We start from the raw sequence: 16,953 nt of genomic DNA, 5'->3' as shown, positions 1-16,953 counted from the left end.
TGGAACTATAGCATTCAACAAGTAATAATGATGCGCAAAACTATAATCTGGCAGATGGAAAGATTGATGAAGACGTGCAGAGAAGAGTGAGTTTTGTGAGCAAAAAGCAAGCAGTATAAGAAACATATCTAAAGCAGGTAAAAAGTTCAACCACTTATAAATCTAGCACTTTAACCAAGGAAGTCTTTTTCATCAACATACTACAACAACAATAATAAAATCATAAATCAATCACAACTTTAATGAGGTCAGCCATATGAATCTTTTATCACCATTAAGATTTATAAAAAAATATATTTAATTAAATTCAAATACTTCAAATTTTTATTTATAATCTATTAAAATCTTTTTAGATCTTTCTTTATCTTTCCTCTTATCACTAATATTAATCATTTCACATTTTCTAATTATTATATCCGGAGGCTTCCTAAACACATGCTCATACCACCTTAGATGATTTTCTCTCATCTTATTTTCTATTGAAATGATATTTAATTGTTCACAAATAAAAATATTTTTTTTTATTTTTTCTTGTAATTATATATATCCATCTCAATATTTTCATCTCAACAACACAAATTTTTTGTATATATTTTTTCATGAACATAAAGAATCCTCAAAGAACATTACAACTCCTGTTACTGAGAGGGAAAAAAGTAGGAGAAAAGAATTACAAAGATTAACACTGTTAGGTAGTAACCAAGAATGATTACCTGATCAAGTGGCAGATTCAATGGAGACGGAGCCACTAGTACATGATAGGACTTCACTAAGAAAACTACATATGCTTCATATATGCAGACAAAGATTGTCAGTAGACTGAACAGTCCACTAAGACAAATTGTCAATATGGAGCTTAGTGTATCAAAACAAAAAGAAGACTATGAAGCAGAATCCAAAAATCAGCTAATGCAGAGCCAAACCAGTTGTGCAAACCACTAACCAATCTTGTATAACAATTTCAGTAAAAAGATATAAATTCCCTGCCACAGAGAACAGAAGAAGATGGATGCAAATTAAGCATGTAACATGATGGTTGTCATATGTACCACCTACTCCAGCCCCTGACCAGTGTGTACTTGATTAGGTAATGCATACATTGGCAAGAAAAAAAGGAAAAAAGATATGTAGTCTTTCCAACATTTACTAGGATTAAGAAGATAGTTACTCTCACCATACAATTGAGGAAGCTGATTTACTCCTTATTCTTTGAGGAGCGATCCTTCTTGTGCCCACCAAGAATACGAGAAATCTGCAGACCCCTACTGAAGGCCTGATTAAAGAGCATACGTGTTTGAAACTCGGAAACAAATGGAAACCAGGCCAAGAAAGCAATTGGGGTGAAGAGGAGCAGTCCCATCATGATCTCATAGCCTCGAGCTAATGCACGCACTGAGCTCCACAAACCAATCCTTTTGACAAGAGGTTTACAAGCTTGGGCAATCTGGAAAAAGTAACAGTTAAATGATCATATTCACATGACCAAGATAAAAGCAGCAACAACAAATGATGTTTAGTGAGAAGCAGTTAAACAAACCAAAAGCATTCCCCATCCAGTCGGCAGGAAAGCTAGGAAGCACACCACGATGTCTTGGATTGTCATGTGAGGCAGGGCAATTAAAGTGATCAAAATGGAAACGAATGCCAAAAAAATTAGAAACTTGATCAACCGAAAAACAAGCTGAAAGCTTGCGCTGAATCTGCGCCTTCCCACTGATACAGTCTGAAAAGAAAATAAGAAAACAGATAAGAAATGTATATCTACAAATGCACAATGACCAGCTTACGCTGAATCTGCACCTTCCCACTGATAGTCTGAAGAGAAAATCAGAAAACGGATAAGAAATGTATATATCTACAATGCACAATGACCATGAAGGTAAAACATGTTTTCCGCATGTCAGGTTATTTCAGGGCGGGCACTTCAGATTGCCTAAAATGATCAATTTGATTTTGCAGTCATGGTAAAGTTATAAATTACAAGGCCTTACGACTTAAAATGGTTCGTACAAAGATAATGATGAAAATTGACATGCACAATGGTCATGATGCATGTAAAGCGTGTTTACCTCATGCCAGGTTATTTTAAGTACGCTTCATATTACCACAGTGATCGTTTTATTTACACAGTCATGGTCCGGTTGTGCTAAATTACGACTTATGAACCAACATAATTCATACAAGGATGACAAACTAAACATTGAAATAATTTATGTCATACTAAGATCATATTACATTACTGACCTTCATGACAAGCAGGACAACAAATATAACTAGCCATGAAAGGCCATATACCTGCAGAAAAGATGACATTACTGTCCATTTCAACTTTCTTGACAGTGCAATCAATTAATATAATACAACAGAAACATTAGAATATTGATCAAAACACCAGAAAGAAAGAAAACATACCAGAATACTTTTAGTCTTCTTGGTAATATTCAAGTGATAGACAAGCCCATATTGGTAGATAAAGAAGCGCAACGCAAGCACTATCTCAGTGATGATCCCACGTGTTCCAGAATATTTAAGATGCTCTTGCTCCTTGTCCCACCATGATTCCCAGCTTTTCTCTGGTGAAACACCGATGCCTCCGCGATTACTAATCCACTTGCTCCAATCAGTCCAGTCATCAACAATCTTTTGCCACTCAAAGCCCGATGGATTGAATAAGAAAGGAGCAAAAAGCCATGTACCCACCATGAACCACATTGAAATTGTAATAAAAATATAAGCAACTACAGATCTATATGACTGGCCAAAGATTTGGTAAACAACAAGCAAAATCAGCAATTCAATCCCCTTCACAAAATGACTTCGAGAATATAGCCTATAGTTGTCTGCAAACTTTGCATGGAAGACCACAAAACCACGGCCTGTACCTCTATATTCTGCACCTCCATGTAGCAATGTCCTTCCATAATAGTGAGTCTTAGTTCCAAGAGAAAATGTAAAGAACACTGAAGCCAGTTGCAACTGCATCAGAATGAATTCACTTAATGCAGTGCGGAATCCCTGTTCCAGGCCAATTTCCATCATCATTGGTAGAGCCATTAGAAATCCAAGCTGCACCAGCGATTGTGATGCAAGAGCAACCTGAAGTGGTTGGTTATGGATAAACCTTCTGCCAGTTGCTAGCCCTTCCTCGAGACCACTAAGGACTAGATAAAGACGACCATATAGGAAGACATAAACTGTAAGGACGGTTACCTACCAGGCATAATAAAATTCAGTTGAATTTACTACATGAAAATATTTATTCTTAAAGACATTAGATTAAATGATACTCATACCAAGGTACTAAAATAGAAGCCCACAGTTGTGAAATAGCATGAAAGCATCCTAAAGAAGTCAAATCGGTGCCCAAGCCTATATATATCACGACTCAGTGTTTGCTCCCCATTTCCATTTGCTATCTTTGCCTCAAAAAGTGAAATCTGGTTAAGACCGACATCTCTTCCTTTGCCAACTTGCATGTATTCATGATGAGTTACAATGCCCTCACGAAGAGTGGAATTAAATCCTGCGATTACAGTAAGCCAAGAAACAATGAGCATGCACTGACAATGGAAAATTAACCAAAAGCAGAACATTGCATGGACAAAAAAACATGCCTGCAAATATGTCTTCACTTAAATTAATGATCTTTGATGCTTTACTCACACCACCCCTTGTGAGGTGGAAAAGTCTATCAAATACGTCTGGATGACCATAGTGAAAACGAACCCTGGAGATAAGAAAATCAATCACTTAAGATATGTTGTAGCACCCTAAGCACATGGATGACAAATATATAATATAAAACATTTAGAAACTGATAATTTTAGGGGCTAAAAAGAAAATAAAGTGTTCCAAGGAAATCACTGATCATGTTCAACAATTATCACCAGGGAATTGTCATATAGAGAGATACCAGAAACCCTTGAGAGTTCCCCGGGTGTTGGCAAGGAAAACACTCACGAGTTCACAAACACCTTTTACCTTTACGTACCAAGAATTCATGAGGCAAAAAAGATCTCGTCATCCAACTGTACTTGTTGCACATTGATTATGATTGCAATGACTAAACTTTCCCCTTGTTGCAACAGCCAGATGACTGACTTTGATGTCCTGTGTAATGACTTATGGAGGATAAAATGACTTTTGCTTATCTTAACATCAATCTTTGCTCCTGATAATTGAGTAGCCTCATTCTATGATCCATCATGACAACCTTACATGATGCAACCAAAATTTTTTGTCCATCATGTGAAAATCTCTAGACATCTGAGTGTCCCATGCTCATCTTTTTGCACATTGATTATGATTGCAATGACTAAACGTTCCCCTTGTTGCAACAGCCAGATGACTGACTTTGATGTCCTGTGCAATGACTTATGGAGGATAAAATGACTTTTGCTTATCTTAAATTCAAGCTTTGCTCCTGATAATTGAGTAGCCTCATTCTATGATCCATCATGACAACCTTACATGATGCAACCAAAATATTTTGTCCATCATGTGAAAATCTCTAGACATCTGAGTGTCCCATGTTCATCTTTGAGCATTGGTGGTATCAATCAATCACTCAATTCTCTCCATGCTACAAAGTGCCTTCCTAATCTCCTTTGTTAAAGTGCATCTAAAATGATATACGTAGTTTATCAATGATCTAGTTTTCATTCGAACTTAACATGGGCCAGTTTAGTATGATTTGACCGGTACTTACTGGTTCAACCATTGATCGGTACATATACCAACCCAAACTGGGTGGTCCAGTTCAAAATATTATATGCAACATATTTCTTTTACCCTTTTAGTTAAGGTTCCAGCAGCTTAACTCCTTGCACTCACGAGAAGGCCCCACACTTGTTGTCACTCATTTCTCACATGGCTGCCACCAGTCAAAAGCTCATACGTCTCCTCTTCTTCCTCTTCCTTCTTCCTCTCCTCCTCTCTCTCCCCTAATGGTTCGTGGTACATTCTGATATGTCGATAAGGGTACACCAGAACAGACGGGCCCATACCTGTCCGACCATTGACCGGCATAGGTTTGGTAATCAAAACTGCAAGCCTTCCTACATACTAAAATGACATTAACCATTGCATCCCAAAATACAGAGGATACAATATGCTTCTCCATGGTCTTTCTTCTGATGAGCTACCATAATGGGAGCTAGGCTAATCACTCAAAGTGAGAATCATATTGTGTTTAGTCTTTAAGTATTGGATGGACTTTAAAGTGATGAAGTGGGTGCCAAATTGAGTGACACCAGGCTATAGGTGGTCTCCCTCTGTGAATTTATACATCAATATATATCCCAAATGATGATTATAAATGAAACGGGTGATGCTTCACACCTTTGCAATTGTCATCTACATCACAGTTGGCTACACATGGTGTCCAGAAAACATGTGCTCTACTATCTATCAATTATTGATCGACAACCTTAAAATTAAACCCATTATCGACAAGTAACGCTATGAATTGAGGTATAGTCACATCTACCACAGTCTTCATCAAACCCTGATGCACACAAGGATCACATTGTATAGGTCAAAGATGATCCAATCTCTGATCTTATCAACCTTTTCATCAAGATAACTAAAATAATCTAATATTGATTTAAGATTGCAAACAAGGACTATGCCACTAAATGATTGACACCATGACCGGTAATAAATTACCTTTCCTATAAGTGATTGTAGTTATGATGATGTAGCTGAAGTTAAATTACCTTTCCTATATCATCTCCTTAGTGTAAGCATCATTAATCTTGGTTAGTTTTGCACTCTGACATAATAAAGCCACAGAATCCAGATTAATAGTATCAAGAACTGGCCTCCTGTGAATGAACTTTGTAAGGCTACCTCAAACTAGAAGTATCATCTAACTCGTGCACCATTTGACTTCCTCATCCTAGTGCACATGGCTAAACCGTATGCATTGCCACCACTGGGCCTCTATGGCAGAAGACCAACTGACTGAGACACAACACCATTGCTATAATAACTGCAATTGTGATGTTCACACTTCACACTAATAGTCTTCTCCAAATCCATGCCAATATCTCATGGCCTCCTTGTGTATGTACTGATGGCCCAAGGATGTAGAGATCCCCATTGTAAGCTCAAGATCATCATCAACATTGTCCTGACCCTCAGTATAGATGTTCGACTTAGTTATTCTTATCCATGTCCTTACTCTATGTTTTTTGCTGCAACATTACAGTTTTTCATGCATCCAGCTCTGCCCTGAAAGTCTTGTTGATCTCCCGTGAACCTTTATACATTTGGACCATTTGGTCACATTGTGGAATCCACCATTCTAATGCTACTTCAGATGGATTACTCTTTCACCCCTACTCGTATAATCACAATGGATATACTGCAATGATGGTGGTTATCCAAGCGATGAGCACACCACCATGCTAACTCGATATAAATAATTTATTTGATATCATTTTACTACAAATTACAAACAAATTAATGAAAATATGACCTACACTTAAATCTACACAAATATAGGGTGGATACACATGGATCTAAGCTGGATATGCATGGATCTAAGTCGGATCCATGTGAATCTAGCCACATGAGCTTTGTGCCATTGGCACATTAGAGTAATAACAGTGCCCATCCAGGCATATTCAATTCTTGAACTGTGCACTCTAAATTATAGTGTCAAATTAAGATTCCAATTTTCTGGTCTAATTTTAGATGAATAATCAGACATAAATGGGTTTCTCTCTGTCAAAAGGACTATTTCCTGATTATTCCTTGATCTCACATACATTACATCTTGACTGAACAGCAAGGCCAGCAAAGTAGAGGAGATACATATATAAACCAAATAAAAATACAATCTATCCAAACAACTAATACTGTGACAATCATATTTCACAGCATTCTATCAGAAATAGCTTTTGCTGAAAATGGAAATTCCAAGATTAGAAAGCTCACTTTAAGGGGTTTGCAAGCAACCGTTGTCCAATAGTTACAAAACTATGCTCCTGATTTGACATGAACCATGCAAGAGATGAAACACTGCCAAAATTACAACAAAGAAAATATGTAAGCCGTCTCCAGAAGGAAAAATAATTAAACGAGATATTACTTTGTCAATCTGACTCAGATAAAGTACAAACCTTCCTGTAAATATATGCTCTCTAACTCCTAGGATAGAAGGATATCTGCCACCATCATGCTTTTTCAAAAATTCTTGCAGCAAGTTTCTCATTTTAAAGGCCTCTTCCATGTAGTTATCCTAGTAGATGGATGATATTAGCCAGCTGATATAAATTCCCCTTATCCAAGATTAGAAAATTGCAATATACCTGGTTCATATCTATAGTTTGTAGACCTTCACCACGTGTGAAGATAATAGCATGGTTTTGGTTTTCTGGCTTCCCTTCACCCAGAATTGCAGGGCCTGGAAGTTTTATTCGATAGATCTCCTGTGAATAGAAAGCATATGAGTGGGAAACCCTTTGATGTGTACTATGAGGCATATGGTTTTTTATAACTTAGAAATATGCACCATACCACACTAAACATTTGAATAAAGGAAGCCAGAAAACCAGCCCAACAATCAGAGCTTTGAAACCAGTTCTTTTTTTGCTTTTTTTCTCAAGTATATAACCAGAACCATTTTGCTCAAACAAAACAAGAAAAATTTATAATTATGAGAATCAGAATGAATCACTATCAATGTTCAGACATTCTCATCCATTGCGAAATAACTAAATCTAGGTTCCAAATCCTTAAAAGATCAGCCATGTTGTGCAACTGATCTCATCTATCTGGCCCCAAACTGATGTTTAGATGGTTTGCAACTGAAGATTTGTTAGATTCATGGACGAATAGACAAGCACCCAGAGTCAAACTGACTCACCAAATTTGGTCAGTTCTGTCATAGTGTTCACCATTTTTTTAACACTGAGTTGGACAGCGGCCCACCATTTTTTTTTTTTTTTTATAACTGGACTGCCCGAAACGAGGGTGGTCCGCCTATTGGCCCATGCCCAGACCAATATGTACCGCCCATACTATATCATTTCTGGCAGTACAACAGTCCTTGCTTTTAAAAGCAATACTGTAAAGACAAATTCAATACTAATTTCAATAACCTATTAGACTGACACCAATATATGGATGGGATGTTAATTTGTATCATTGAATAAAATAATAAAAATAAAATGGACTGTATGTATGTCTGAAAAGAGCTACACATTTTGATGAAATTACCTGATCAAATTGGCAAACACCAGTAATATTTAAAATCTTATTAAGAACTGAAAGTTAAATTAACTAATTAAGATAAATGGTAAAAAGTTATACTACATAAAAATTTAGATATATCATATTTGTTATTCAATAAGGAAAGATTGATGAAGATAATATTCATACAGTAAAATAGGGTGGTTAAAACAAGAGAAGGATGTTATAAGTTTCATGTGCCGATTGTGTGTCCTTTCAATTGAAATGAATTTTTTATAAGAGAAATGTAAAGCTATCCATGCTTTAGTATCGAAGTGATCAGAAGTCAAGAAACCTGTACAAAATTTAGTCTAGCTAAATTTTAAAATTGAAGTGGATGTTCAGGATTCCTACAAAAAAATAAAATAAACAAAAGTAGTCATTTAAGAACAATTAAATATAGCTCCGAGAGGATTAAATGAGGAAAAATTGATTAAAATAATATGAATACATCAAAAAAACTATAGATGCAATGGCAACACCAGGTGAGTTGATTAGTCATGATGTGAGAAGATATAGAGAGATTTAATTAGGGTTTAGGATCTAATCACACAGCTCAATGACATGGTAAGATTGATGCAACTGAACCCACATGGTAAAAGCATTCTCGTTGTCGTTAAACAATTAGAAATTTAAGGTGGTACAAAACAATGTTGATGCCCAGTTGTAGGTCACGGAAACCCTATGATATTCAAAAGGTATTTCGAAATGCCTTCTATAGTATCTAGCCAATCCTATACGGCAATAGTATATTGCCACCCCCATTCCTCAGAAAATCATCACTACCTAAGCCATAGAAATGTTGTTCTAGCCAGTGATTTAAAAAGCACTAGGCGCTAAGATCCAAAAACGCCCGAGGCGCTAGGTGCTCGCCTGAGCGAAACGAGACGCTAAAATATAAAAATATATAATATAATTAATAAATATAATTATTTAAAATTTTAAATAAAAATATGCTATTAAATTAAGAAAATCTAAGATATAAAATTAATAGTATTAAGAAACCTAGCAATAATTTCAAATAAATGAAAATTAATAGTATTAAAATCAAAATAATATATTATTAATCTATTAATAGTATTGAAAATTAATTATTTTAAATAAACTTAATAATATTAACCAAGGTCCGCAATACCATACCGTACCGGAGTTTTGACCTGGGCTCGGTACCGGTACGGTACGGTATACCGAGCGGTACACCCAGGTGTACCGCTCGGTATATTTAAGCGTGCCGAGCACTACAGTGTTGCTACAGTGTCGGACCGGTAACATATGGTCCGCGTACCGGAAGCCTGTCGGACCGGTACTGCAGACCATGATATTAACAGTATACAGTATACGTATACTGTTAAAAGGAAGTGTAAAGGGGTGCTGAGCCTGCTGACTGAGAAAAGAGGAAGCGGCAGTGGCGAGCGGCGGCAGTGACGAGCGGCGACAGCGGCGAGCAGCGGGAGCGGCGACAGCGATGAGCAACGGCGACGGGAACAGGAGCGGCGAGCAGCGGGAGGCGCGAGCGACGACAGCGGCAGCGTTTGCGAGCAGCGACAACGGCGAGCGGCGACAGCGGTAGAGTTTGCGAGTAGCGACAACGGCAAGCAGCGGGATCGGGAGCGGCAACGGCGAGGGTTAGGGTTGGGTTGTCACTTATATCGGTTTTAGTTGGTTCGATTGAACCAACTAACCATCAGAGACCGAACCAGGACCGAACCAGACCTAAAATCCTGGTTCGGTCGCCTTGGTTAACCCAGGCGCTCGCCCGAAGCGCCTAGCGCCTGGGCTCGGGCGAGCGCCTAGGCGGCGCCTGTTTGAAGCGCGCCTGGGAGATTAGCGAGGCGCTCGGGCCCTGTTTGAAGCGTGCCTGGGAGATTAGCGAGGCGCTCGGGCCTCGCCTCGCCCGAGCGCCTAGGCGAGCGCCCGAGCGCCTTTTTAAATCTCTGGTTTTAGCAATAGCTACATAAACATGATTATCATAATGTTATACAATTAAGTTTCCACAATTAAATACAATTGTGAATATTTTAAAATAATTTAGTGTCCAATACTTGAAATAGTATACTTGAAATATCCATTTTATTTAGTTGAAACTTGATAAAAAAACTCTGCTCTTAAATTTATTAGCACAGTCTTTATATGATTTTTAATGTTCTTCGTGAGCTCCATAATACACTAAAATGTTCGCATTAATTTTTCATTTGTTTATCAAATTAACTGATTATTTGAACAATCCAAAGCTTGACTTGGAAAACCCATAAGCTTACTCAGTTGAACAAACCTAAGCTTAACATAGGGCATTATGCTACTATGGCTAGCTCTTTTATGTTCCTTAGATAATGATTTTTTCACCATTAGCCCACTGTACTAACAACATTCCCAATCATATTACAATACATCCTTACAGTCGTTAGTGACTTAGCATCATATAATGGTATCATGGTTTTAAATTTCACTCAGACCATCATGTACTAAGCAGTTTTTTCTTTTTTTCAAAATGTACTGAGCAGGTTTTACTGGTCCATGTTTGAACTAACATGCAGACCAAGGCTTTTTGCTCGGTCTGGTTCTGAACAATTTTTTTAAAGGTTGACATGCTAAGGATTTTTAATGCACTCGTACAACATATGGCCAGCTCACTATTTCTAGCTGGCCCATCCTCCAGGCACTTCTCCACCTCCTTTCCTCATCCTCCAATCTCCTCCTACTGCTATGGCTACTGCTATTACTATTACGGCTCCTCTTCTCCTTCATGGCATCAACTGGTATGCCAACATATTATTGCTGGTATTGCAGTACATAGCAGACTTGTACTGTCCAAACAGCGATTGGTACAGGTCTGGTATCGAAATTTTGAACCATGGAAGCTATCAAACAAATTGCAACTTCTTAACAGAATATTTAGCTTGCCTTCATTCTTGGTCTCTACCTTTGACCCAGTCAGGAAAAAAAAATTTCTTGAATTGCTTAAGAACCAGCTAGGGTTAGAAGTGACTTGATTTCATGGAAATACTATTTCTAATGAATTCCAGGAGAAATATTTGATTTACAATTCCTTAGGACTTCTTGAGTCCATTAAGGCCCAGCTATCTGTATAACTGGCCATTAAAAGCAGACTCCACTCAGTTAAGCTACTTCAGCAATGGTTGAATCATGGGTGTTACATACTAGCCACATTTCTATTTCTTATTCTTTGGCTCTTGAATTCTAGACTAATCATGGGTGTTGCAAGACTGTCAAATCTCCACTGTTACTAGATGTTTGGGACACATAATAGAAGAGTTAAAGTGTCAAACATACCATGTATTTTTCTATTTTTTGTTTTCTTTAAGAATCTGTTGATTACTAAACAATCTCTTGTAAACTTCAGTGTTTCCCTAACCTCTATTTCTTCATTTTTTTCAATTTCTAAATAACTGAGATTGGGTAGACTGTCACCTTTTCTTGCCTCAATGAAAAAAGATCATTTAGCTTCTATATGGATACTTCAGTTTTTTTTAATATTTTTACTACTCAAAAGTTCTAGTAGGTGGAAAAGAGCCGACATTGAGGTGCCAAACCTTGCTGTCGATATCAACTCTTAGGGAAGATCAGCCTGTTATTCCTAGAGTCACTTTTATTTGTTGAGCCTAGAGTAACTATTATTTGTTGAGCAACGGCCCTTCCACTTGGCACCATCAGATCACTAAGGCCCATCCCTGCTCGATGGGTGGGTCTTGCAGTTAAGACCCCTTTTGCACCAACATTTATTTACACTAAGTGGATTTATGACACACTAAGCTGTAGATGCTTTGTACTGACCTATTACTAATGGACAAATAGCAGTGTCTGTCGTACCGAAGAGTACCGGCCGTACCGGTCCGCCAGGTACTTGGTACGCGGATCACCCTGTACCGTTACAGTGCTACAGTATATTACTGTAGCACTGCTACAGTATCGGTACGCCCTGGTGTACCGCCCGGTACACCGGTACTGTACCGTACCGAGCCCGGGTCGAAACTCCATACCGTACCGTACCGGAGTATAGTAAAGTTGTTAACTGTATTTTCATTTCTGCATTTAAAAACAAACAGAATTCATGACAAATATGTGAAAAGGCATCACCTGGTCAAGATTTTGTACTTGCTCGGATGGATCATCAGTCTTAGACAAGGAAGCCTTCACCAGAACAGAATAATAGTCTTTATATGTTTTCCTACTTTCAGTAGTACTAGTTACCTCAACCTCATCAATATAAGCCACACGAAGAGATGGATACCTGCAATATATAAGTGCTTCAACAGGTTTAGTTCATACATCCAATATAAGTATATTACTAACATCTTTTAGTTCATATCCCAAAAGACAAAGCTAACCCAGAAAATAAATCTAACACAAAAACCTGAAAAGTTGGTTGTTATATAATCTAACTTAGCTGTGCAAAATGTTAATAAAAAGATGAAACTCATAGATTATACATAAAACCTATAAACCAGAAACAAAAGGAATTGGACACATACACTCTCATGAGCTTTAAAATATCTTGTGCACGTTGGTGACCAGATCTTTTGTCAATCCCATACTGCTGGCAAGAAACCACATATGTGAACTTCATATCAGCTACAGCTTGGCATTTTGCCCATAAAGATCTTTCTAATTTTGAATGCTTCTCAGACATCAATTCAGCCGCTTTATAACCTTCCATAAGATCTGCTTATGAAGATGATCGAGAATGAAAAATGAAGATGATCAACAATGAAAAATCACAATAGTTGTAGAAAAATATCATGTCACATACTGAAAATGCTACACTATAGTACCTTCTTCTTTAGCCATATCCAGAAAAGCTTGAAGTTCCAAGGCTTTCCGATTGTACATCATTCCTCTAACTAGTGAGTAGTGATCATGTAATCAATCTTTAGTAACAAATATTTTTGAATGGAATCCTAAATTTGACTTGTAACTGAATAAGGTAAACAATTGTTGGCATGTAAAATGGAGAAACATCTCTTAGCACTGCTGCTGCAGTTGACTTGATACTATACCTGTTCGAGTTAAGGTCTGGCCCCTATATGCAGCCCAAAGGCGAAGTTCCTCTTCCAGCTCTTCAGAAGCTTTTAGCTCCTCTTCTGTTTTGCAATCTACCCTCTCAAGAAAGTTGGTCCATTGTTCTGGTGATGCATAACAGCAAATCTGACTCAATACCATTAAATGTTTGCTGACTACCTATAGATATCTAGAATAATCCTCAATTTCCTAGCAGTGGAAGATAAAGGGAAACCTGGATATATTTTCTGCAGATAAAATAGAATAGATACTCCATCCTCATTTGGCTCTTCGAGATTATTTAGAGAGAACAGAACATCTTCATTGTAATAAGGTGTCAAAACTCTGCAGACAAGAAGTATCTAAAGATTGATTTCTGACAATTAATATAGTATAACTCCTTTTTGTCTAAGGAAAGAGAGATTTCTAATCATGCAGCTAGTTAGTTCAGATAGACAAATCCGGTGAAACCACAGTGATCGACACCAGTCAAAAGCTGCACAAAGACTTTAAGTTGGCATTTTATGAACAAAAGAAAACAAGAAGGCTAGAAGCACATATAAAGAAACTGCCATGCATTATTATCATGTATCTTGGATGTCACATTCCAAACAGCGAGAACAAATAAAGATACTTGTGGAAACCAATCTGAAAGATTCTTTCACTAGACGTAATACAGTTGGGTGATTGGTATACATACCAAGCAATTTCACACTGTTTGGTTTGAAACAGTCCTTACCATGCCGGTAAGCCTAATGTCCCAGGTTTACAATGTTGTAAGCTAAACCAGTTTGCTGAGCAGTACCTAGCTATATTGGATGATAAGTCTAATGCGTGCCCAGCCCCTTCTCTTCTCTTCTCCATTAGTTGCCTCCATAAAAAGATAGCTATCAGATTTTCAATCACTCTTTCCCTTAGTTTCATAGTGTGGCTCATAATCTTAATTCCTCTATAATTAGAACAGTTTTGGATATCAACTTTATTCTTATAAATTGGTACTAAGATACTTTCTCTCCTGATTAGGCATTCTTCTTGATGTCAAGATTTTGTTAAATAAACTAGTGAACCCAAACTATTCTTAGATCTCTCAAACTCTTCCAAACCAAAGTATTCCTTGATCACTCAAACTCTTTCAAACCTCAATAGGGATGCCATCAAGTTGTTTATATATCTCTTACCTGAAGTAATAATTTTTGCATGATAGATGTTTATATATACAGTAGCTATTCTGTTTCATTTGTCTTTGGAATTATTTATTTATTATTTTTCTAACGTATTCTCTCTACTGAAGGGTTTCCTTTTTCAAATGTAATAAGTTGTCAAATGATAAGACAACATATGTATGATTACGAAGATTTTTCCAAGGAGATAAGAAAAAATGAAAAGACTTTGAGTTTGATTGAAGATTTTGTCCAAGAAGGGAAGACTATATGTCAAACAAATAAAAAGTAGATCTTCTCCAAAGAAAAAAAAAAGATAAGCAATTGATTAACCTAATAAAGTCACCAAGCACTCAAGCGCTCGCCAAGGCGCAAGACGAGGCGAGGCATGAGCACCTTTAATTGGGCGTGGCCTAAGTAGGTGTTGAGCGACGCGAACCTTGATGGAGCCAAATGTGGTATGGTTTGAGCCTAAATTAATTGGACTCATTGATCCCTCGTTGCATGCATGATCCCTTGCCTCCTTGAAAAATATAAGGGTGCACAATCAGCATCTTTCTCCCTATCAACAAACAACGATGTCTTCCTCTCCATCGACAACTAATAGCGGTATCTTTCTCTGACATGAGGATTTTGTGCGATCTTTGGCGGGCACTTCCTCGATAATACACACACTCTCTCTCCTCTGTCATTGACCCCTCCCCCTCCTTGGATCCCGAAAACACCCCTTTCCCTTCTCCTATATCGCAACAACCTTCTCCATAGTCCACACACTATCGCCTAAACCCCGATTACCTCCCCGCGGCCCAGCACCATCCCCTACCTCTCCTCCCTCCCCCTGCTAGAGTCTTCCCTCACTCCTTTACCGCACCCTTTAACCTTCCACCTCATCCTCAGTAATTCTCTCTTCATTGCACCTTGCCCCTCCTTGGACCTTGACAACACTCCTTTCCTTTCTCCACCATAGTCGCCTTCTCTCTCACTAGTGTCTTCCCCTCCCTCTTCCCCTTGATCTTCCACCTCATCCTCAATAACTCCCTCGCACCCTGCCCCTCCTCGGACCCGACATCACCACTTCCCACCTTCACCATGACCATCTCCTCCACACACTTGTCACCCGAACCCCAATTGCCTCATCCTCTAATTCCCCCCTAGTAGCACAACTCCCCGACCTTCCCGAAATTCAGTAGCCCCCCTCCTCCTCGCTCCCCTCCAACGGACAATAATCCACCTCCCATACCCCACCAACCGCTTCTCCAAGAATACCCCACCAACCCACCTCCTATACCCCACCAACCCCCTCCTTGCACCGTGCACTCCCCTTCCAACTGATTGGCTGTTTTTAATATAACCAATGAATTATGTAAACAATTGAATATGTAATTGGCTCATTGCTATTTCCTAGTGTTTTGGATTGTCACTGCAGCTTTAGGATGTTAGATCATGGCTACAATAGGCAATCCTTCATGAATCATCAATAAGAAACTCAAAAAAGGATCCTATATGGAAGTACAATCTTGTTTTGTTTTATCATTTTTATTATTGGAATTGAACAATGTAATTTGGTACTTCAAATGAATACAATTTTATGTCATTTTTATTTTAGTGATCATATTTATCAGTCACGATATGTATTTTTCTATATTTTAATGTTTGAGAGTACCTCACTTCACTCAACTAGCACCTCGAGGGTTTTGGCCCCTTGACGCATTTTGTGGTGGATTAACCTTGACTCAAGGAATCAGATGTCTAGAATGTTTCTGCCTTATTTTTTTAGTTTTAATTTTCTTCTTGTACTTGGGCTCTATATAAAGAAGTATTGTAATCAGTGAGATGACTGAATGAATAAAGTTTCACTTTTCTGTATCATGTGTGACTGGTGGGAAGTCACTATCAACCCCTCAAATGAGTTTCGAAGATAATATCAGCCCAAAGTGACCATACTTAGCATCACCATTCAAATTCAAATTATATTGTCTATACTTTTCCTCTTTATACAAGCCATGAAGCCCAAGAAACTTGTCTTATGGTTTACTGTCCAAACACTGACCGGACTGATATTACCAATTACCAATTGGTATTTACCAGTCCAACCAAGGAATGATACCAGATCATACAGGTCCATAATGGCTGGATTTTTTTATTATTTTTTCTGATGATACTAAGCAGTATGAATTGGTATACCATCTGGTACACTGGTAAAGTAGAAGCCCAACCAATTACAAAAACTGGCATTGAACCAAGATTTAAATCTTTTAACCTACCCTCCAAATTACAACCAAACAATAGCCTTACTCTCTAACAAAAAAGCCTTGCTCTTCAACCACCAATTGGATCCCCAAACTGCCAAATATTTAGTGCCAGGAAGCTGCTGTATTTCTACTACATTGGAGGCAAACAGATAGCTTAACACAACCAACTGGAACTACTATGGAAGGGTCGATTCTGTTTTCTCAAATTCTGGTATATGTTTGAACATTTCTCTGATAGTGTACTTTTCATGGTCGAATCTGTTTTTCTTCAAAATATGCTTTCACTC

General features: G+C 37.9%; 1 protein-coding gene across 4 annotated transcripts in view; it reads right to left on the bottom strand.

The window, feature by feature from the left end:
* LOC103994457 (callose synthase 3) overlaps positions 1-16,953 on the bottom strand; it is a 63,587-nt gene that overhangs the window by 490 nt on the left and 46,144 nt on the right. For all 4 annotated transcript variants that reach the window (XM_065165147.1, XM_065165144.1, XM_065165146.1 and 1 more), the window contains 14 exons: positions 13,490-13,599; positions 13,254-13,379; positions 13,029-13,097; positions 12,729-12,918; positions 12,334-12,487; positions 7,317-7,436; positions 7,128-7,246; positions 6,943-7,026; positions 3,615-3,727; positions 3,294-3,523; positions 2,413-3,210; positions 2,245-2,295; positions 1,538-1,723; positions 1,175-1,444 (listed from right to left, as the gene is read on the bottom strand). In XM_065165147.1, the coding sequence (XP_065021219.1) occupies positions 1,196-1,444; positions 1,538-1,723; positions 2,245-2,295; positions 2,413-3,210; positions 3,294-3,523; positions 3,615-3,727; positions 6,943-7,026; positions 7,128-7,246; positions 7,317-7,436; positions 12,334-12,487; positions 12,729-12,918; positions 13,029-13,097; positions 13,254-13,379; positions 13,490-13,599 (2,599 nt within the window). In that variant the 3' untranslated portion in view covers positions 1,175-1,195. The remainder of the gene's footprint in view (positions 1-1,174; positions 1,445-1,537; positions 1,724-2,244; positions 2,296-2,412; positions 3,211-3,293; positions 3,524-3,614; positions 3,728-6,942; positions 7,027-7,127; positions 7,247-7,316; positions 7,437-12,333; positions 12,488-12,728; positions 12,919-13,028; positions 13,098-13,253; positions 13,380-13,489; positions 13,600-16,953) is intronic.

This window comes from Musa acuminata, chromosome BXJ3-8 (genome assembly GCF_036884655.1).
Source record: "Musa acuminata AAA Group cultivar baxijiao chromosome BXJ3-8, Cavendish_Baxijiao_AAA, whole genome shotgun sequence".
Lineage (NCBI taxonomy): Eukaryota > Viridiplantae > Streptophyta > Magnoliopsida > Zingiberales > Musaceae > Musa > Musa acuminata.
This window is presented reverse-complemented; position numbering and strand designations above follow the sequence as displayed.